Source organism: Rhinatrema bivittatum, chromosome 9 (assembly GCF_901001135.1).
Source record: "Rhinatrema bivittatum chromosome 9, aRhiBiv1.1, whole genome shotgun sequence".
NCBI classification, from domain to species: domain Eukaryota; kingdom Metazoa; phylum Chordata; class Amphibia; order Gymnophiona; family Rhinatrematidae; genus Rhinatrema; species Rhinatrema bivittatum.
This window is the reverse complement of record NC_042623.1, coordinates 30,842,215-30,856,000: the sequence shown is the minus strand read 5'-3', so window position 1 is coordinate 30,856,000 and position 13,786 is coordinate 30,842,215. Positions and strand designations below refer to the sequence as shown.

Here is a 13,786-nt window from a genome sequence, read left to right as displayed (position 1 = left end):
GCGCATACCTAATAGGGCCATCAACATGCATTTGCATGTTGATGGCCCTATTAGGTGCCGCGGGTGGGCCGCGTGTTTTCCTCCCCTTACTGAATAAGGGGTAAGGGAAAACACGCGTCCAGAGCAGGCTGACAGTGCGCTCCGACGGAGCACACTTTACTGTATCGACCTGCTAGAAAGGCTTCTCTTATTAATTTTTGGGGTTTTTTTTTTTTTTTTAAACAAAACTTAATCCAGCTAATCAAAATCACTAATTTTAATCTACCCTTCCTTTTTTTTTTTTAAGTATCAGCTCAGACTGTGAGTGGTGCACCCGACCATCTGCTGGAGACAGAGTAATACTGGCTGACTGTGGGTGGCACCCTGCTATACATGGCAGAGTCAGTCAAATCTTGCTCTGTCTCCATCTGCTAGTGCGGAGGCAAAACCCAGGAGTCTGGACTGATCCGGTAGGTACAGGGAATGTAGATGAGGCTATTACCTATTTTACCCAATGCAAAAAATTGCTGTGCACCCGACATGCACTTTTTAAGCCGACAAATTTAACACCAGTCCCAGAGCCGGCATAAAGGCTTGCCGTGTGTCAAGAGCTCAACTAAAAAAATACTGCTTTTCTGTGGTTCCTCCTACTTAGTACCATTGACATACTAAGATCGCCTTATGATGACTAAAAATTATTAAAAAATGAAAGGCTTGATGAAAAAAAAAATTTGGGAACATAATATACACATTCCAGGCTGTATATTGTTGTGTATATTATGCTGGTAAATTTTCTGCGGGAGGGATAAAACGGACCTTTCCTAACCTGCGCTCAGCCACGTCTCCTAGGCGCCTGATGCTTTTCAGCATTAGGGACGCACAATTTATCCTTAGGGTATCCTTTTTTTAGCACAGCAGCTCATTAGAATATTGCATCCTGGGCCCAGGAGAGGTGGATGTGTGCACGTTGAAAAAACGGGCGCCCAGTTTGGTGGGTTAGGCCCGTTCCACTGGAAAAGGAAGCAAATTAACAGTGTTCAGAAAGATTCCAGGAAGCGACCCGGTAGAAAAACCGTAGCATTCTCACGCATATCTCTTGACATCTCTAGGACGGTCAAATTTGGGCCACCTGTACTTAACTCAGCAACTTCACCAATAAATGCAACTGGCCCGGAGTGTGCAAAATAACGCCGCCGGCTCCCACTTCTATTCTTCACCCTAATAACCCAGGGTAGCCGGCGGAACGAAGGGTCTCTGCACATGTTTCCACGCCGGACGATTTTTATTTTTTTTTGCTAGTGAACTTCCGGTTTTTCCAAGATGGCGGCGCCCATTGAGAAGCGTGCGCATCCGCAGTGAGAGGGTGAGCGGCCTCCTCTCTCACCCTCAGGTCAGCCAGCGTGGCTCGGTGCCGGGGAAGCCATGACTGCTGCCGGTCTCACGCTCTTCGTGCGCCGCCTGCCCGGCACCGCCCGCAGTGAGAGGCTGCAGGAGATCTTCAGCGACATCGGGCCTGTGAAGCAATGCTTCGTGGTGACGGAGAAAGGTGCGTGATACATAACATGATTATAAACACGCCATCATATTCTATATGTACTCCGTCAAATATATACATCTCATCGTGCTACATGTATTGCGGGCGAGCCGCACCCCATTTGCTGACAGAGCCCCTTCCCCTCAAAGCGTGGGGCTTGGGACAGTCCTCCCAGTTCACCCTCCTTAGGGATGGTGGACCTGAGCGCCACTGTTGTGCGATATCTGTAACTCCTTCCCCAGCAACTGTGCGTGCACTTAGTGCAGTTTTCCTTGTCCCATGTGATGAAGCGAACTGGAACTCGAAACTAGGGCTCTTCTGGATCATGGGATGCTCCGTGATATTGCTACTAAGAGCCGTCTCGAATTCTGAGAAAGTAAGGTGATCGCCCTGGTCGCATCACACTGCCCTTTAGATGTCTGTGAGGACGCAAGCCCAAAAAGGAAAGACCCACCAAAAGCAATGGGCACAGTTGCGTCCAGAGACTGTCTTGAGTGCTTTACTCTTCTGTTTAGGAGATCCAAGTTCCTTTCCTGAACCTGACTGCTGATCGCTGGCCAATGACATACTATGCTGTTTCCTGAGAGAGAGGCGCAACCATTGCACAAGAGAGACATCTAGTGGTCAGATTTCAGAGTGCATGTGAACTGTGGTGTGTGGCTTTAGGGATTGACACTGCCATGGATGGGTTAGAACCGTTAGAGGGAAGAGGGTTAACAATGAGATTATTTCTATTGGCCTCCTCCCTCACTCGCTTCTGGCTAGCTGTGAATGAAAGCTCATGATTTTGGAAGCCCAAAGGTGCAGGAGGAAGTGGATGGGCCAAAAAAAAGTAGTTTGTTTATTTATTTGTTTGTTTGTTTGTTTTTATATACCGATATTCACCCAAGAGTATATCACATTGGTTTACATAATATCTAGTGAGATAGTGTGACCTGTAATCACACTATCTTTACATTGAGACATTGTAAAACTACAGCGAAGTACAATTTTGTAAAGGATAGAATTATAACATTGTAACAACAAAATGGCTTATTTTCGTGACAGTATAATAGCTAACATTTGATTTGACTATTAAGTGTTCTCATTGTTGGATATGTGCGGGGTTGGAGATCTGTTTGTTAGTGGTCGTTGGGGATGACGTGGAGATATCGGTTGGCTGGGTAGGCTTTTTGGAATAGCCATGTTTTTAGTGATTTCTTGAATATCTGTGATGAGGGTTCTGTTCTGAGATTTGCTGGTAGTTTGTTCCATAGTGCGGTTCCCGCTATTGAAATTGCTCGTTCACGTGTTGAGATGCGTTGGGCCTGTTTGTTGGAGGGAATGGAAAGTAATCCGGAGTTACTGGATCGTAGGTTTCTTTGCGTGGTGTGTGGATGAAGGGTGTCCTTTAGCCAGTCTGTCTTTTCGTTGTTGAGGGATTTGTGCATTAGGGTAAGGGCTTTGTATTGAATTCTGTGGGTTATGGGGAGCCAGTGGAGGTCTTTTAGTATGGGGGTGATTGTGTGTGGAGCGCTTGCTGTTTGTGAGAGATCTGGCTGCTGCATTTTGAAGTAGTTGGAGGGGCTTGAGGATAGAGTTACAGTAGTCGAGTTTGGAGAAAATCAGGGCTTGGAGTACAGTGATGAAAATCACATTACCTCTCAATCTATTAATGTCCATGAGAAACATTACTAGTTTGTCTTTCCTCTTGTGGTAAATGATCCAGACTCTAATGAACCTTGCACTTTTGCCTGCTGCGTTGCGTCCCTCTTAAGATAGGGCAGAGATGGTGATCTTGTGTCCACCTTCTAATCAGGACAATTCCCACCTGAGAATGAATGATTTCTCACTGATGATGGTGCTCTCCAGCTTGCTGCTTCCAAATGTTTAGCACTTCCCCATTCTAGATGTGGGCTTCCCAGCACCTCCTGCAATCACAGAATACAGTGGCACCTCTTTCTGCTAACCTCAGACTTGGCACAGCAGTAAGTGATGTACAGTGGCCAAGTGCTTTGTACCAGGATGGCCACTGCACAACACATCTTTGATCCCCCAGTCTACCCTCCCCTGTCTCCACTGCTTTCCAAAGCCATGACCCCACTTCCTGAGATGTCCATTCCCCTCTCTACAGGTAATGAGAAATGTCGCGGATTTGGCTATGTCACCTTCTCCCTCCTGGAAGATGCACAGAGAGCACAGAAGGAAGTGCAGGAGTTTGACGGCTGCAAGATTGATGTGTCATTTGCGAAGAAGAAGCTGCGAGAGAAGAAGAGACGAGAGAGTGAGTATTGAAGACAACTCACTTTAAGCACTGAGCAGCTGATTCTCAGGGATGACGGCACCTGTAATTCCCTTCCCTGCTGTCACTTGCATGGAGGGTTCAGGGCAGGGCCAGAGCTCCCAATCCTCTCATGAGAAATCCATAAGGTTTATTCATCACCTTCCATATGTCTTATAGTGGGAGATTCTGGGGAGCAATTTGAATTGGGGAAGAGGGGGATCCATAACCACAAAGCCTAGTACATCACTTCCCAGACTATTAGCTGGCACATTTGGGGGGGTCGAGGAAAGAGAGATGGCCATTGCAGGGGTTGAAGGGGGAGGGATGTGGGAGAGAAACATGGGGGGGGGGGGGGAGGTCACTGTGAGGGGAGAAAGAGTGGGAGGGAGACAAGCTGCTGTAAGAGGTGGGGGGAAGATGGTAAGAATGACAAACTGGCTGCAGGAATGACAAACTAGTTTGGGAGGGGCAGAGAATACAGCCTTGCCTTTTGGAGGGAGAGAGACTCTTTAGTAGGAGACGGCTTTGTAAAAGAGGTAGACTGGAGTTATGGAGGGGAGCGAGGCAGGGAGACAGGGTGAGAGAAAATGTGAGACTTCTTTGGAGAAGAGGAAGAGAAGCAAACTAGGCTGAAAGATCATAGAGACGTAGGCAACATTGTGGAACGTAGGGAGCTGAAGACCGGTTGATGCTGAATAAAAATATGGCCGTTGTAAGAGAGGTTGAAACTCGGTATAGCTTGGACTGTCTATAAAAAAAAAAGCTTTTGATAGTATCCCACACTCTTGGATAGTAAATTGCCTTGAACCCTGGATTGATTGCGTACACTAAGGTTACAATGAAATTGTGGCTGACTGCACTCTGTCTCAGTTAGGATGACAGGCAGTATTCCTAAAATCAAGATCTAGCAAGGAATATTTTAAGAAGGTTCCTGTTTCGTCTGGTATTAAATCCACCGTGTACTCTTGTTAACTCCTTGGACTATGTATTTAGCTTTAATTCTAAAAGACACTGACAATCCACAGATAACATTACATCTATTATTCGTAGATGATTTGAAGCTGTACATCTCCAGTCATCCTCATTTAATGGAACAGCTCCGAATTATGAAGAGTTTCTCAGACAATATCAGGACGATATTAGGCCTGGATAAATGTGCCAAGGCAACCTTCCTTAAGGGAAAATGTAACTAAGACTGAAAACATGTCTCTGACTGAGGAATGTAATGCAAAAGAACTTCAGCAGGAAGGTGCAACAGTACAGCATAGGCTGCTGAGGAAAAAGATCAGCAAAGAATATTATAGGACACTGAAATGAATATCGAAAAGCACCTTAACAGCATGGATGAAGGTACAAGCTATCAATCAACTTGCAATCCCTAGAGCCTAATTAAAATCTCAGACAAATGGGTGTAAGGGCAAGAAAACTCCATGCCCATCAGGTAATATCTAAGAATCGGCGTGTGCCAAGATTGTACCTTCCTAGAGCTCAGGGCTTTGTAGAAACAGATTATGCATGCAGAGCTGCTATTATAGGCCTTCAAGCATACCTAGTGGCATCAGCACTTTTGAGTATTTGGATGCGTTGAAGTACGGAAGTGAAAGGCCAGAATTGGTCTCTATCCTTAAGCATTGAATCATCAGGTAGAAGGTCTGAGTGAGAATCTATCAGCACAAGAGGAGAAAAGATGTAATAGAATTTGCAAAACAAGAGAAAAGGTTCTTTAAAGAATCAGACCAGTAAACAAGAAAACAATTGATTAAAGCATAAATATAGAGGGAAATACAGAAATGTCCTTCTGCAACCCCACGTGAATCAAAGTCTGACACAGGAATGGCTAAGGAGAGGTGAACTTAAACCTAAAGATGAGAGAGTGATAATTAAAAACATAAGTTGCCATACTGGGTCACACCAAGACTCCATCAAGCCCGGCATCCTGTTCCTTTTTTTTTTTTTGAAATTTAAGTTTTATTAGAGAAATATAATGCAAAACGTACAAAATCAGCATCACTCAGGAGAAAGGTACAATCAACTGTAAACTGTACAATAAACCTACTGATAAACATACAGTCTTTTCGTTTCTCATTTAATCCCCCCCCATCCCTCCCCCCCAAAACCCATGGGATCATGCCTAAATGAATAAAAGAGAAAGAAAAAGGTTGTCAAAAAGTGGAATCTTCCCTGACGCTATAAGGTAAGTTTGAGGGAGTTCACCTATATTATAGTGTAAAAGGATGTCAAGCCAGCACCTGCTGCTGTCGCCATCTTAGGTATGGGTTCCAAATACGATTGAAAACTCCAAGTTGTTTCCGTCTATGTGCTGTGATCTTACAAAGAGTAAAAAGTTTGGCCACCCTCGATTGCACCATAGCCATTGTGGGTACCTCCTTAGCTTTCCAGTGGAGCGCAATCGCACATCTAGCAGAAGTGGCCACCAATTTAATAAATCGTTGAATTGATCTATCACCGTGGTCGTAACCCGAATTCAATAAAGCTACAGCTGGTGTAAGTATTATAGACATATGTAGGATATCTGTAAGCCAACCCTCCAGGCTCTTCCACAGCTGGGATACAGTGATACACTCCCACCACAAATGGAAAAATGAGCCCCTCTCCCCACAGCCTTTCCAGCACCTATCCGGCATCCTGTTTCTAACAGTGGCCAATCTAGGTTACAAGTACCTGGCAAGTACCACTAAGTAGATCCCATGCTATTGATGCCAGTATTAGCAGTGGCTATTCCCTAAGTAAACTTGATTAATAACAGTTGATGGACTTCTCCTCCAAGAACTTATCCAAATCTATTTTAAACCCAGCTGCACTAACTGCACTAACCACATCCTCCAGCAATGTATTCCAGAGTTTAATTATGCGTTGAGTGAAAGAATTTTCTCTGACTTGTTTTAAAAGTATTACTTGTTAACTTCATGGAGTGCCCCCTAGTCCTTCTATTTTCTGAAAGAGCAAATAACCGATTCATGATTTTGTAGATCTCTATTGTATCCCCTTCTCAGCCATCTCTTCTCCAAGCTGAAGAGTCCTAACCTCTTTAGCCTTTCCTCATAGGGGAGCTGTTCCATCCCCTTTATCATTTTGGTCACCCTTCTCTCTACCTTCTCCATCGCAACTATATCTTTTTTGAGATGCAACAACCAGTACACAGCACTCAAGATTCTATCTCACATGGAACGATACAGATGCATTTTGACATTCTCCATTTTATTCACTGTTCCCTTCCTAATAATTCCTAACATTCTGTTTGCTTTTTTGACCGCTGCAGCACACTGAGCCGACGATTTTAAAGTATTATCCACTATGATGCCTAGATCTTTTATCCTGGGTGGTAGCTCCTAATATGGAACCTAACATCGTATAACTACAGTATGGATTATTTGTCCCAATATGCATCACCCTGCACTTGTCCACATTAAATTTCATCTGTCATTTGGATGCTCAATCCAAGGTCCTCCTGCAATTTATCAGAATCCTCTTGTGATTTAACTACTCTGAGTAATTTTGTGTCATCTGCAGATTTGATCACCTCACTTGTTGTATCCCTTTCCAGATCATTTATAAATATATTGAAAAGCACCGGTCCAAGTGCAGATCCCTGAGGCACTCTACTATTTACTTTTTCCACTGAGAAAATTGTCCATTTAATCCTACTCTCTGTTTCCTGTCTTTTAACCAGTTTGTAATCCACAAAACGACATCACCTCCTATCCCATGACTTTTTAGTTTTCTTAGAAGCTTCTCATGAGGGACTTTGTCAAACGCCTTCTGAAAATCTAAATACACTACATCTACCAGTTCACGTTTATTAACCCCTTCAAAAAAGGTGAAGCTGATTTGTGAGGCAAGACTTGCATTGGATAAATCCATGCTGGCTGTGTCCCATTAAGCCATGTCTTTCTACATGCTCTGTGATTTTGTTCTTTAGAATAGTTTCAACTATTTTTCCCTGCACCAAAGTCATTCTTACCGGTTTATAGTTTCCTGAATCACCCCTGGAGTCCTTTTTAAATATTGGGATTACATTGGCCACCCTCCAGTTTTCAGGTACAATGAATGATTTTATTGATAGGTTACAAATTTTTAATAATATATCTGAAATTTCATTTCCTCAGTGTTCGGGTAAATCAGTCGTCCACCCCCACCCCCCCCGAGTGGGTTATGCACCTCTACCAGCAGATGGAGACAGAGCAAAAGCTGATGTCATGGCCGTATAGTCCTGCCCCAACATTAGCCTGCCATTATTCTCCGTCTCCAACAGATGGTGGACATGTATTTTCCTTCAGGGGATAGCCTGTGAGTAAAAAAAAAAGAAAAGAAGAAAGAAGTTGGAAAGGAGATATCGGAAAGATGAGATGTCTATATAGAGCTTCAGTATCCGATATTCTGTGCTTTCTTCAAAAGGGGCTGTCCATGGGATTATCGTGTAGTTCCTTACATGTTCAGGTAGCAGCCCTTAGTTGTTTGCATGGGATGGTGCAGGGCGGAACCTTGGCGGCACATCCAGACGTAGCCAAACATTTACATCCTCCACTTCAACATCCTTGTCCTTCTTAGAATCTGAATTTGGTGCTTACGGCTTTGTGTGCTGCGCCTTTTGAGCCCTTAAAAAGGACAATACCGAAGGATCTTAATTTGAAGATTTTTCTCGTCGCTATCACTTCATCTCGATGAGTGTCAGAACTCCAAGCTCTTTCTTGCCGGGAACCTTTTTTGAGGATCTCCGATTCGGGAGTTTCCATCCGGATGGTTCCTTCTTTTCTGCCGAAGGTGGTATCTTCTTTTCATATCAATCAATCGGTGGAGCTTCCAGCCTTTGGGGATCTGGATCGTTCGGATCCTCTGTCCCGTGATTTGCGGAAGCTGGATGTTCGTAGGGCACTACTGCGTTATTTGGAGGTCACAAATGAGTTTCGCATGTCGGACCATCTCTGTGCTCTGGTAAGGTCCTCAACGGGGTCACATGGCTTCAAAAGCTACCATTGCCCGTTGGATGAAGGAGGCTATCAGCTCCACTTATTTGCTACGGGGCCGACTTCTTCCAGTCGGCCTTCGGGCTCATTCTACTAGGTCGCAAGCCGCGTCCTGGGTGGAGTCTCAATTCATTTCTCCACAGGAGATCTGTAGGGCAGCAACTTGGAAGTCTCTACATACTTTCACGCGACATTACAGATTGGATGTGCAAGCTGCAGATTTGGGAGGATTTGGAGAAGGTGTGCTACGAGCGGGCCTCTCTGGATCCCACCCCAGATAAGTACAGCTCTGGTACATCCCAGCAGTCTGGACTGATCCGGGTACGTACAGGGAAAGGAAAATTAGTTTCTTACCTGATAATTTTCGTTCCTGTAGTAGCATGGATCAGTCCAGAAGCCCGCCCTGTCAGCATGATTCAAGTGGGGGAGAGTCCGCTCGCTTTTCCATTTTTTCTGCAGAATTTTGAATTTCCTTGTTCCTTACTTTTCGTATGGTTCTATAGGTTCAGATCTTCTTGGGTTCAGTGACCCGGTGTTCAGTGTTTCTTTTCTGGTACAGGAGTTAGTGTATATAGTTATGGTATCTTAAGGGAACCATCTTGCTTTATCATTACGAAATACTGGCGGACTGTAGGTGGCACTCTCCTATATAAGGCGGAGCTTTGTTTCTAAAACATCTCTGTCTCTATCTGCTAGAGGGGAGGCAAAACCCAGTAGTCTGGACTGATCTGTGGTACTACAGGAATGAAAATTATCAGGTAAGAAACTAATTTTCCTTTACTTAAAGAAAAAATAAAATAAAATGGTGAAAAGGAGGAAGAAAGCAGGAGAAGGGTCTGTTTCCTTGGCATTCGGCTGACCTGCTCAGTTCTCTGGGGAGTTCTGTGAGGTGAGAAGGTAGTGCAGGCATGGCGGGTTGTGCAGCTGTTTGGCTAGGCCCCGCTCCCAAGCTTCTCCCATGTTGGCAAATGGTAGGCTGTGAGGTAATTTCACACGTTTTGTTGGTGCACGTCTGCATGTCCTTTTGTGCATCTGTTCTCACTTGTGTGTCCAGTTTGGGTGTTCTTCCTTCTGGACGCACATCTTGTACATCTAGCTTAAGCCTCTTCCTTAGTGTCGATACTGGGCGTCCAGTTGGATAAATGGCCTAGGCACTTGTACTTGAATGCACATTTTTTGTGTGCGGGGTATATGCGTGAATAATCTAGGTACAAGCCTTTACCGGTCTTCATGCTTACAACCATGGCGCCCATGGCAAAGAAGTCTAAGTATTTATCTGTTTGTGTTGTATGCCACATCAGGGCAATTCAGCTGGAGCTTTCTTTAAGCCTGTATCAGTGCTGCCTAGATGCTTGGAGATTTACCTCTTGATTTTGCCAGCAATGGTCCATTTCCTCGGTCTGAGGGGAGTGGGACCGAAGGAGATACAACAGGGATGCCCCCTCCCTTGATTGATCTACGGACCGAGTCGTCAGGGGACCCTAGCTCTCGGGATGTCAGGTTCGGGCTTATGGGGGCCTGGAATGGACTCATCCTCCTTTTCCTGGGTAGAACTTTTCCAGGGATTGCAGACATTTCTACAGGGCCGATTTTCTGAATTGGCAGTACCTACTAAGGTAGTTCTGTGTGCTCTGAGTGCTCCTCCACCTGTCTCCATGATCAAGCACTGTGGCACAGTGTGGTCTGACAAAGCTCAAATGCAAGTGGATCAAGATGATACCGATGATGATGGTGGTGACTTTCTTGGTAAGGAAGGGGACATTACCTCAGATTTGGAGCCATATAGAACTCTTCTCAGTTTCTTTTGTAGAGATGAGTTGCTGGATTTGATCTCTCATACCTCTAAGATCCTTGGAGTGGCTGGGACTGACTCCTTGGGGATGCAAAAGAAGGATCCCATTTTTGTCACCCTACCCAAGATTTCTTGTTTCTTTCCCCTCCTGGATGCAGTCCAGGAATTGATTGATCTGGATTGGAATGTGCCAGAGGCGTCCTTTGGAGGAGGATGCGTCTTGTCGGGTTTATATTCCTTGGTTCCGCAGGCCAAAGAGCAGTTAAGATTATCTAAGGTGGGTGTTTTGGTGTGTTCTGTCACGAAATGTACCACTATCCCAGTAGAGGAAGGTGCAGCATTGAAGGATGCTCAAGACAGAAGGATTGAAGCTATTCTAAAGCGAGCCTTTAAGGCAGTGATGATGAACTTTCAAATTGCCTCTTGTTGTACCTATGTAGCTCGGGCTGCCTTGCATCTTTGTCAAGAATCTGATAGCGCTGGGTCTGATCTTGGTAGAACCAGGGGATGCCTTCTTAGCTGATGCCAGCTGTGACTTGTTTCGCACAGTTGCCAGAGGAGCTACTTCGGTTATTGTGGTCAGAAGGCAGCCATGGCTGCTCAACTGGTCGGCGGATACCATTTCAAAGTCCAATCTTGCCAAGCTGCCCTTGAAGGGCTTGCTTTTGTTTGGCAGTGAATTGGAAAAAATGGCAAGTAAATAGGGAGAGACCCAGGTCCCTCGATTGCCAGAGGACAAGAAACCTGTTGCCTGGTCTTTTCGGATGAGTGGTTGTTCTTGAGACTATCGGCATTTTCGGCCTTATAAGGGAGGTTCTCCCCAGAAGTTCCATCCCTTCTGCAGGTCTCAGTACATTTGCCCCCAAAGGCATCGAAAGGTGGAGCCCTTTGGTCTTCCCAGTGAAGGTTTACGGGTTCACTTTTTGGTGCAGGAAATAGGTAGTCGCCTATCACGTTTTTATCACAGGTGGGTCCAGCTTACTTTGGATCAATGAGTTCTCGAAGTGGTTCAGGACAGGTATGCTCTAGAATTTCTTCGCATTCTTCCGGATACGATTGTGATCTTTCCATGGAACTCCTCTTAGAGGAGGGTAAAAGTGGAGGTGACAATACAATGGCTCTTGAACCTGAAAGCGGTGATTCCTGTTCCCCAATCGCGGTGAAATTTGGGCCATTATTCCATTTATTTTGTCGTGCCCTAGAAGGAAGGGTCGTTTTGTCCCATACTGGATCTCAAGGGTATCAACCGTCATTTATGAGTCATGCATTTCAGGATGGAAACAGTATGTTTTGTCACAATGGCAGTACAAGCAGGGAAGTACCTCACGTTTCTGGATCTGATGGAGGCGTATCTGCATATTCCAACTGTCGTGAACATCAGCAGTTCCTCTGATTTGCTATCTTGGATTGTCGTCATTACCAATTTCAGGCCTTGCGTTTCGGGCAAGCTATGGTGCCCAGGACCTTTTCCAAGATCATGGTGATGGTAACGGCAGCCCCTCCCCAAGGAGGGCATTCTAGTTCACCCCTATCTGGACGACTGGTTGATTCGAGCCAAGAACGTGGAAGAGTGTCTTTCCACTTCCTGCAGGGTGGTTTCCTTGCTACAGGATCTAGGCTGGGTGATGAATCTGGCTAAGAGAAATTTGCAGCCGTCTCAAGCCCTGGAGTATCTCAGGGTTCGATTCAATACAAGATAGGGCAGAGTGTTTCTTCCAGAGTCTTGGATCCACACGTTGATGCTGCGAGTTCAATCCCTGCGGAACTCTGTTCACCTGAACATGTGATCTCATCTACAGGTCCTGGGGTTGATGGCTGTTATGTTGGAAGTGAGAGCCCTCTTCAGTGCACATTGCTCTCATGATGAAGGCCACAGTTGCAGAACTGTGTGGTTAGGCTGCTCCTCCTGTTTAGAGGTGAGATCCCAATTGGATTGATGGCTACAGGCAGATCATCTCAGGAAGGGAATTTCCCTGATGCCGAATTGGTTGGTACTCATGACAGATGCGAGCCTCTGGAACTAGGGGGGCTCACTGTCAGGAGCATCGGAATGCAGCAGGCAACAGTGGAACATCAACAGTCTAGAGGCATGAGTGGTTTGGTTAGCATGCCTGCGGTTCGCCAAGCAACTAGAGGTACAACGCAAGTGAAATCCTGTCCAACATAGCCTGGCTTACAAGGTTCATTCATGTGAAGGCGTGTGCCAAAACAGACCCATTTGGACAGACTACCCACGTGAGAGAGAGTTGAAAGGGGAGAGTGAAATGAGAGACGGGTTGGGATGTAGAGAGGAAAGGCTGAGAGACAGATATGGAGTAAGGGAGAAGAGACCGCCTCAACATTTGGAAATGTCAACAGCAAAATACAAGTAACAGCAGCACGGAGAATATGATAAACTCTATAAATACAAGCAAAATGTTGTTTGTTTGTTTTTTTATTCCCAGAGTCTCAAGAAACTGCTGGAAAGGGACCAAAGCAGAAAGCTGGGAAAAGTCTGTACAGGAAGGCGAGGCTGATAATCCGTAACCTGAGCTTTAAGGTAATGTATAGAAAGCTTGGGCAGTGCCCGCTGAGCAGCTTCTGGCTAGGAGAAGCCTTGGCAGTGCCAGTGGAGCGTCAGCTTTGTCAGGAGATCCTGGGAATTAGATGCTCAGGAGCGTCTGCTTCCTGGGCCGTGCCAGCTGAGGATCCCCTGTGAGTTCACTGGTATTTTTATTTATACGTTTTGACTGTGTAAGCAAATCCCCTCCCGCACGCTTAGCTGCTTTTCTGTGACATCAGTTGCCCCAGGGTGCACTGTCCATCAGCACACAGAAGCCCCCATGGCCCCTTTATCAGGGTTGTTGACCCTCTTTAGTGGGTGCGGAGGAACTGACCCACGTGTTGTCGTGCAGAGACCCGCTGTAAGAGCTCCAGTGACTGCCGGCTTATGACGGCAGATGAACGCCGGGCAGCCGTTGTGCTCTCTCTGGAGTCTGTGTGAGAGGAGGGTCCTGGCTTTGCGTGTGGGTGGAGGGTGGGGTGAGAGAGAGGAGGGGGGGATCCTGACTCTGTGTGGGGGGAGGGGTTTCTGAGTATGTGTGTTTGTAGGATAGGGGGAGGGCGACTTGCCTGCAAGAGAGGAGCGCAGAGGGGATCCTGCCGCTGTGTGTGGGGCTGGGAGGTCCTGAGAGGGGAGAGCTGTCCTGTGTGTGGGGGACACAGTCTGTTTTGCTCTCTTCCTCTTTTGGGAT

The 13,786-nt window shown here is 46.0% G+C and overlaps 1 protein-coding gene across 1 annotated transcript in view; it reads left to right on the top strand.

Annotated features, from left to right (window-relative positions):
- The first annotated feature begins 1,280 nt into the window (after window positions 1-1,280).
- The window catches only part of RBM28 (RNA binding motif protein 28), a 79,033-nt gene continuing 66,527 nt past the window's right edge, over window positions 1,281-13,786 (top strand). Inside the window, exons 1-3 of the mRNA XM_029616013.1 lie at window positions 1,281-1,525; window positions 3,627-3,776; window positions 12,998-13,092. Coding sequence (XP_029471873.1) covers window positions 1,402-1,525; window positions 3,627-3,776; window positions 12,998-13,092 — 369 coding nt within the window. The 5' untranslated portion in view covers window positions 1,281-1,401. The remainder of the gene's footprint in view (window positions 1,526-3,626; window positions 3,777-12,997; window positions 13,093-13,786) is intronic.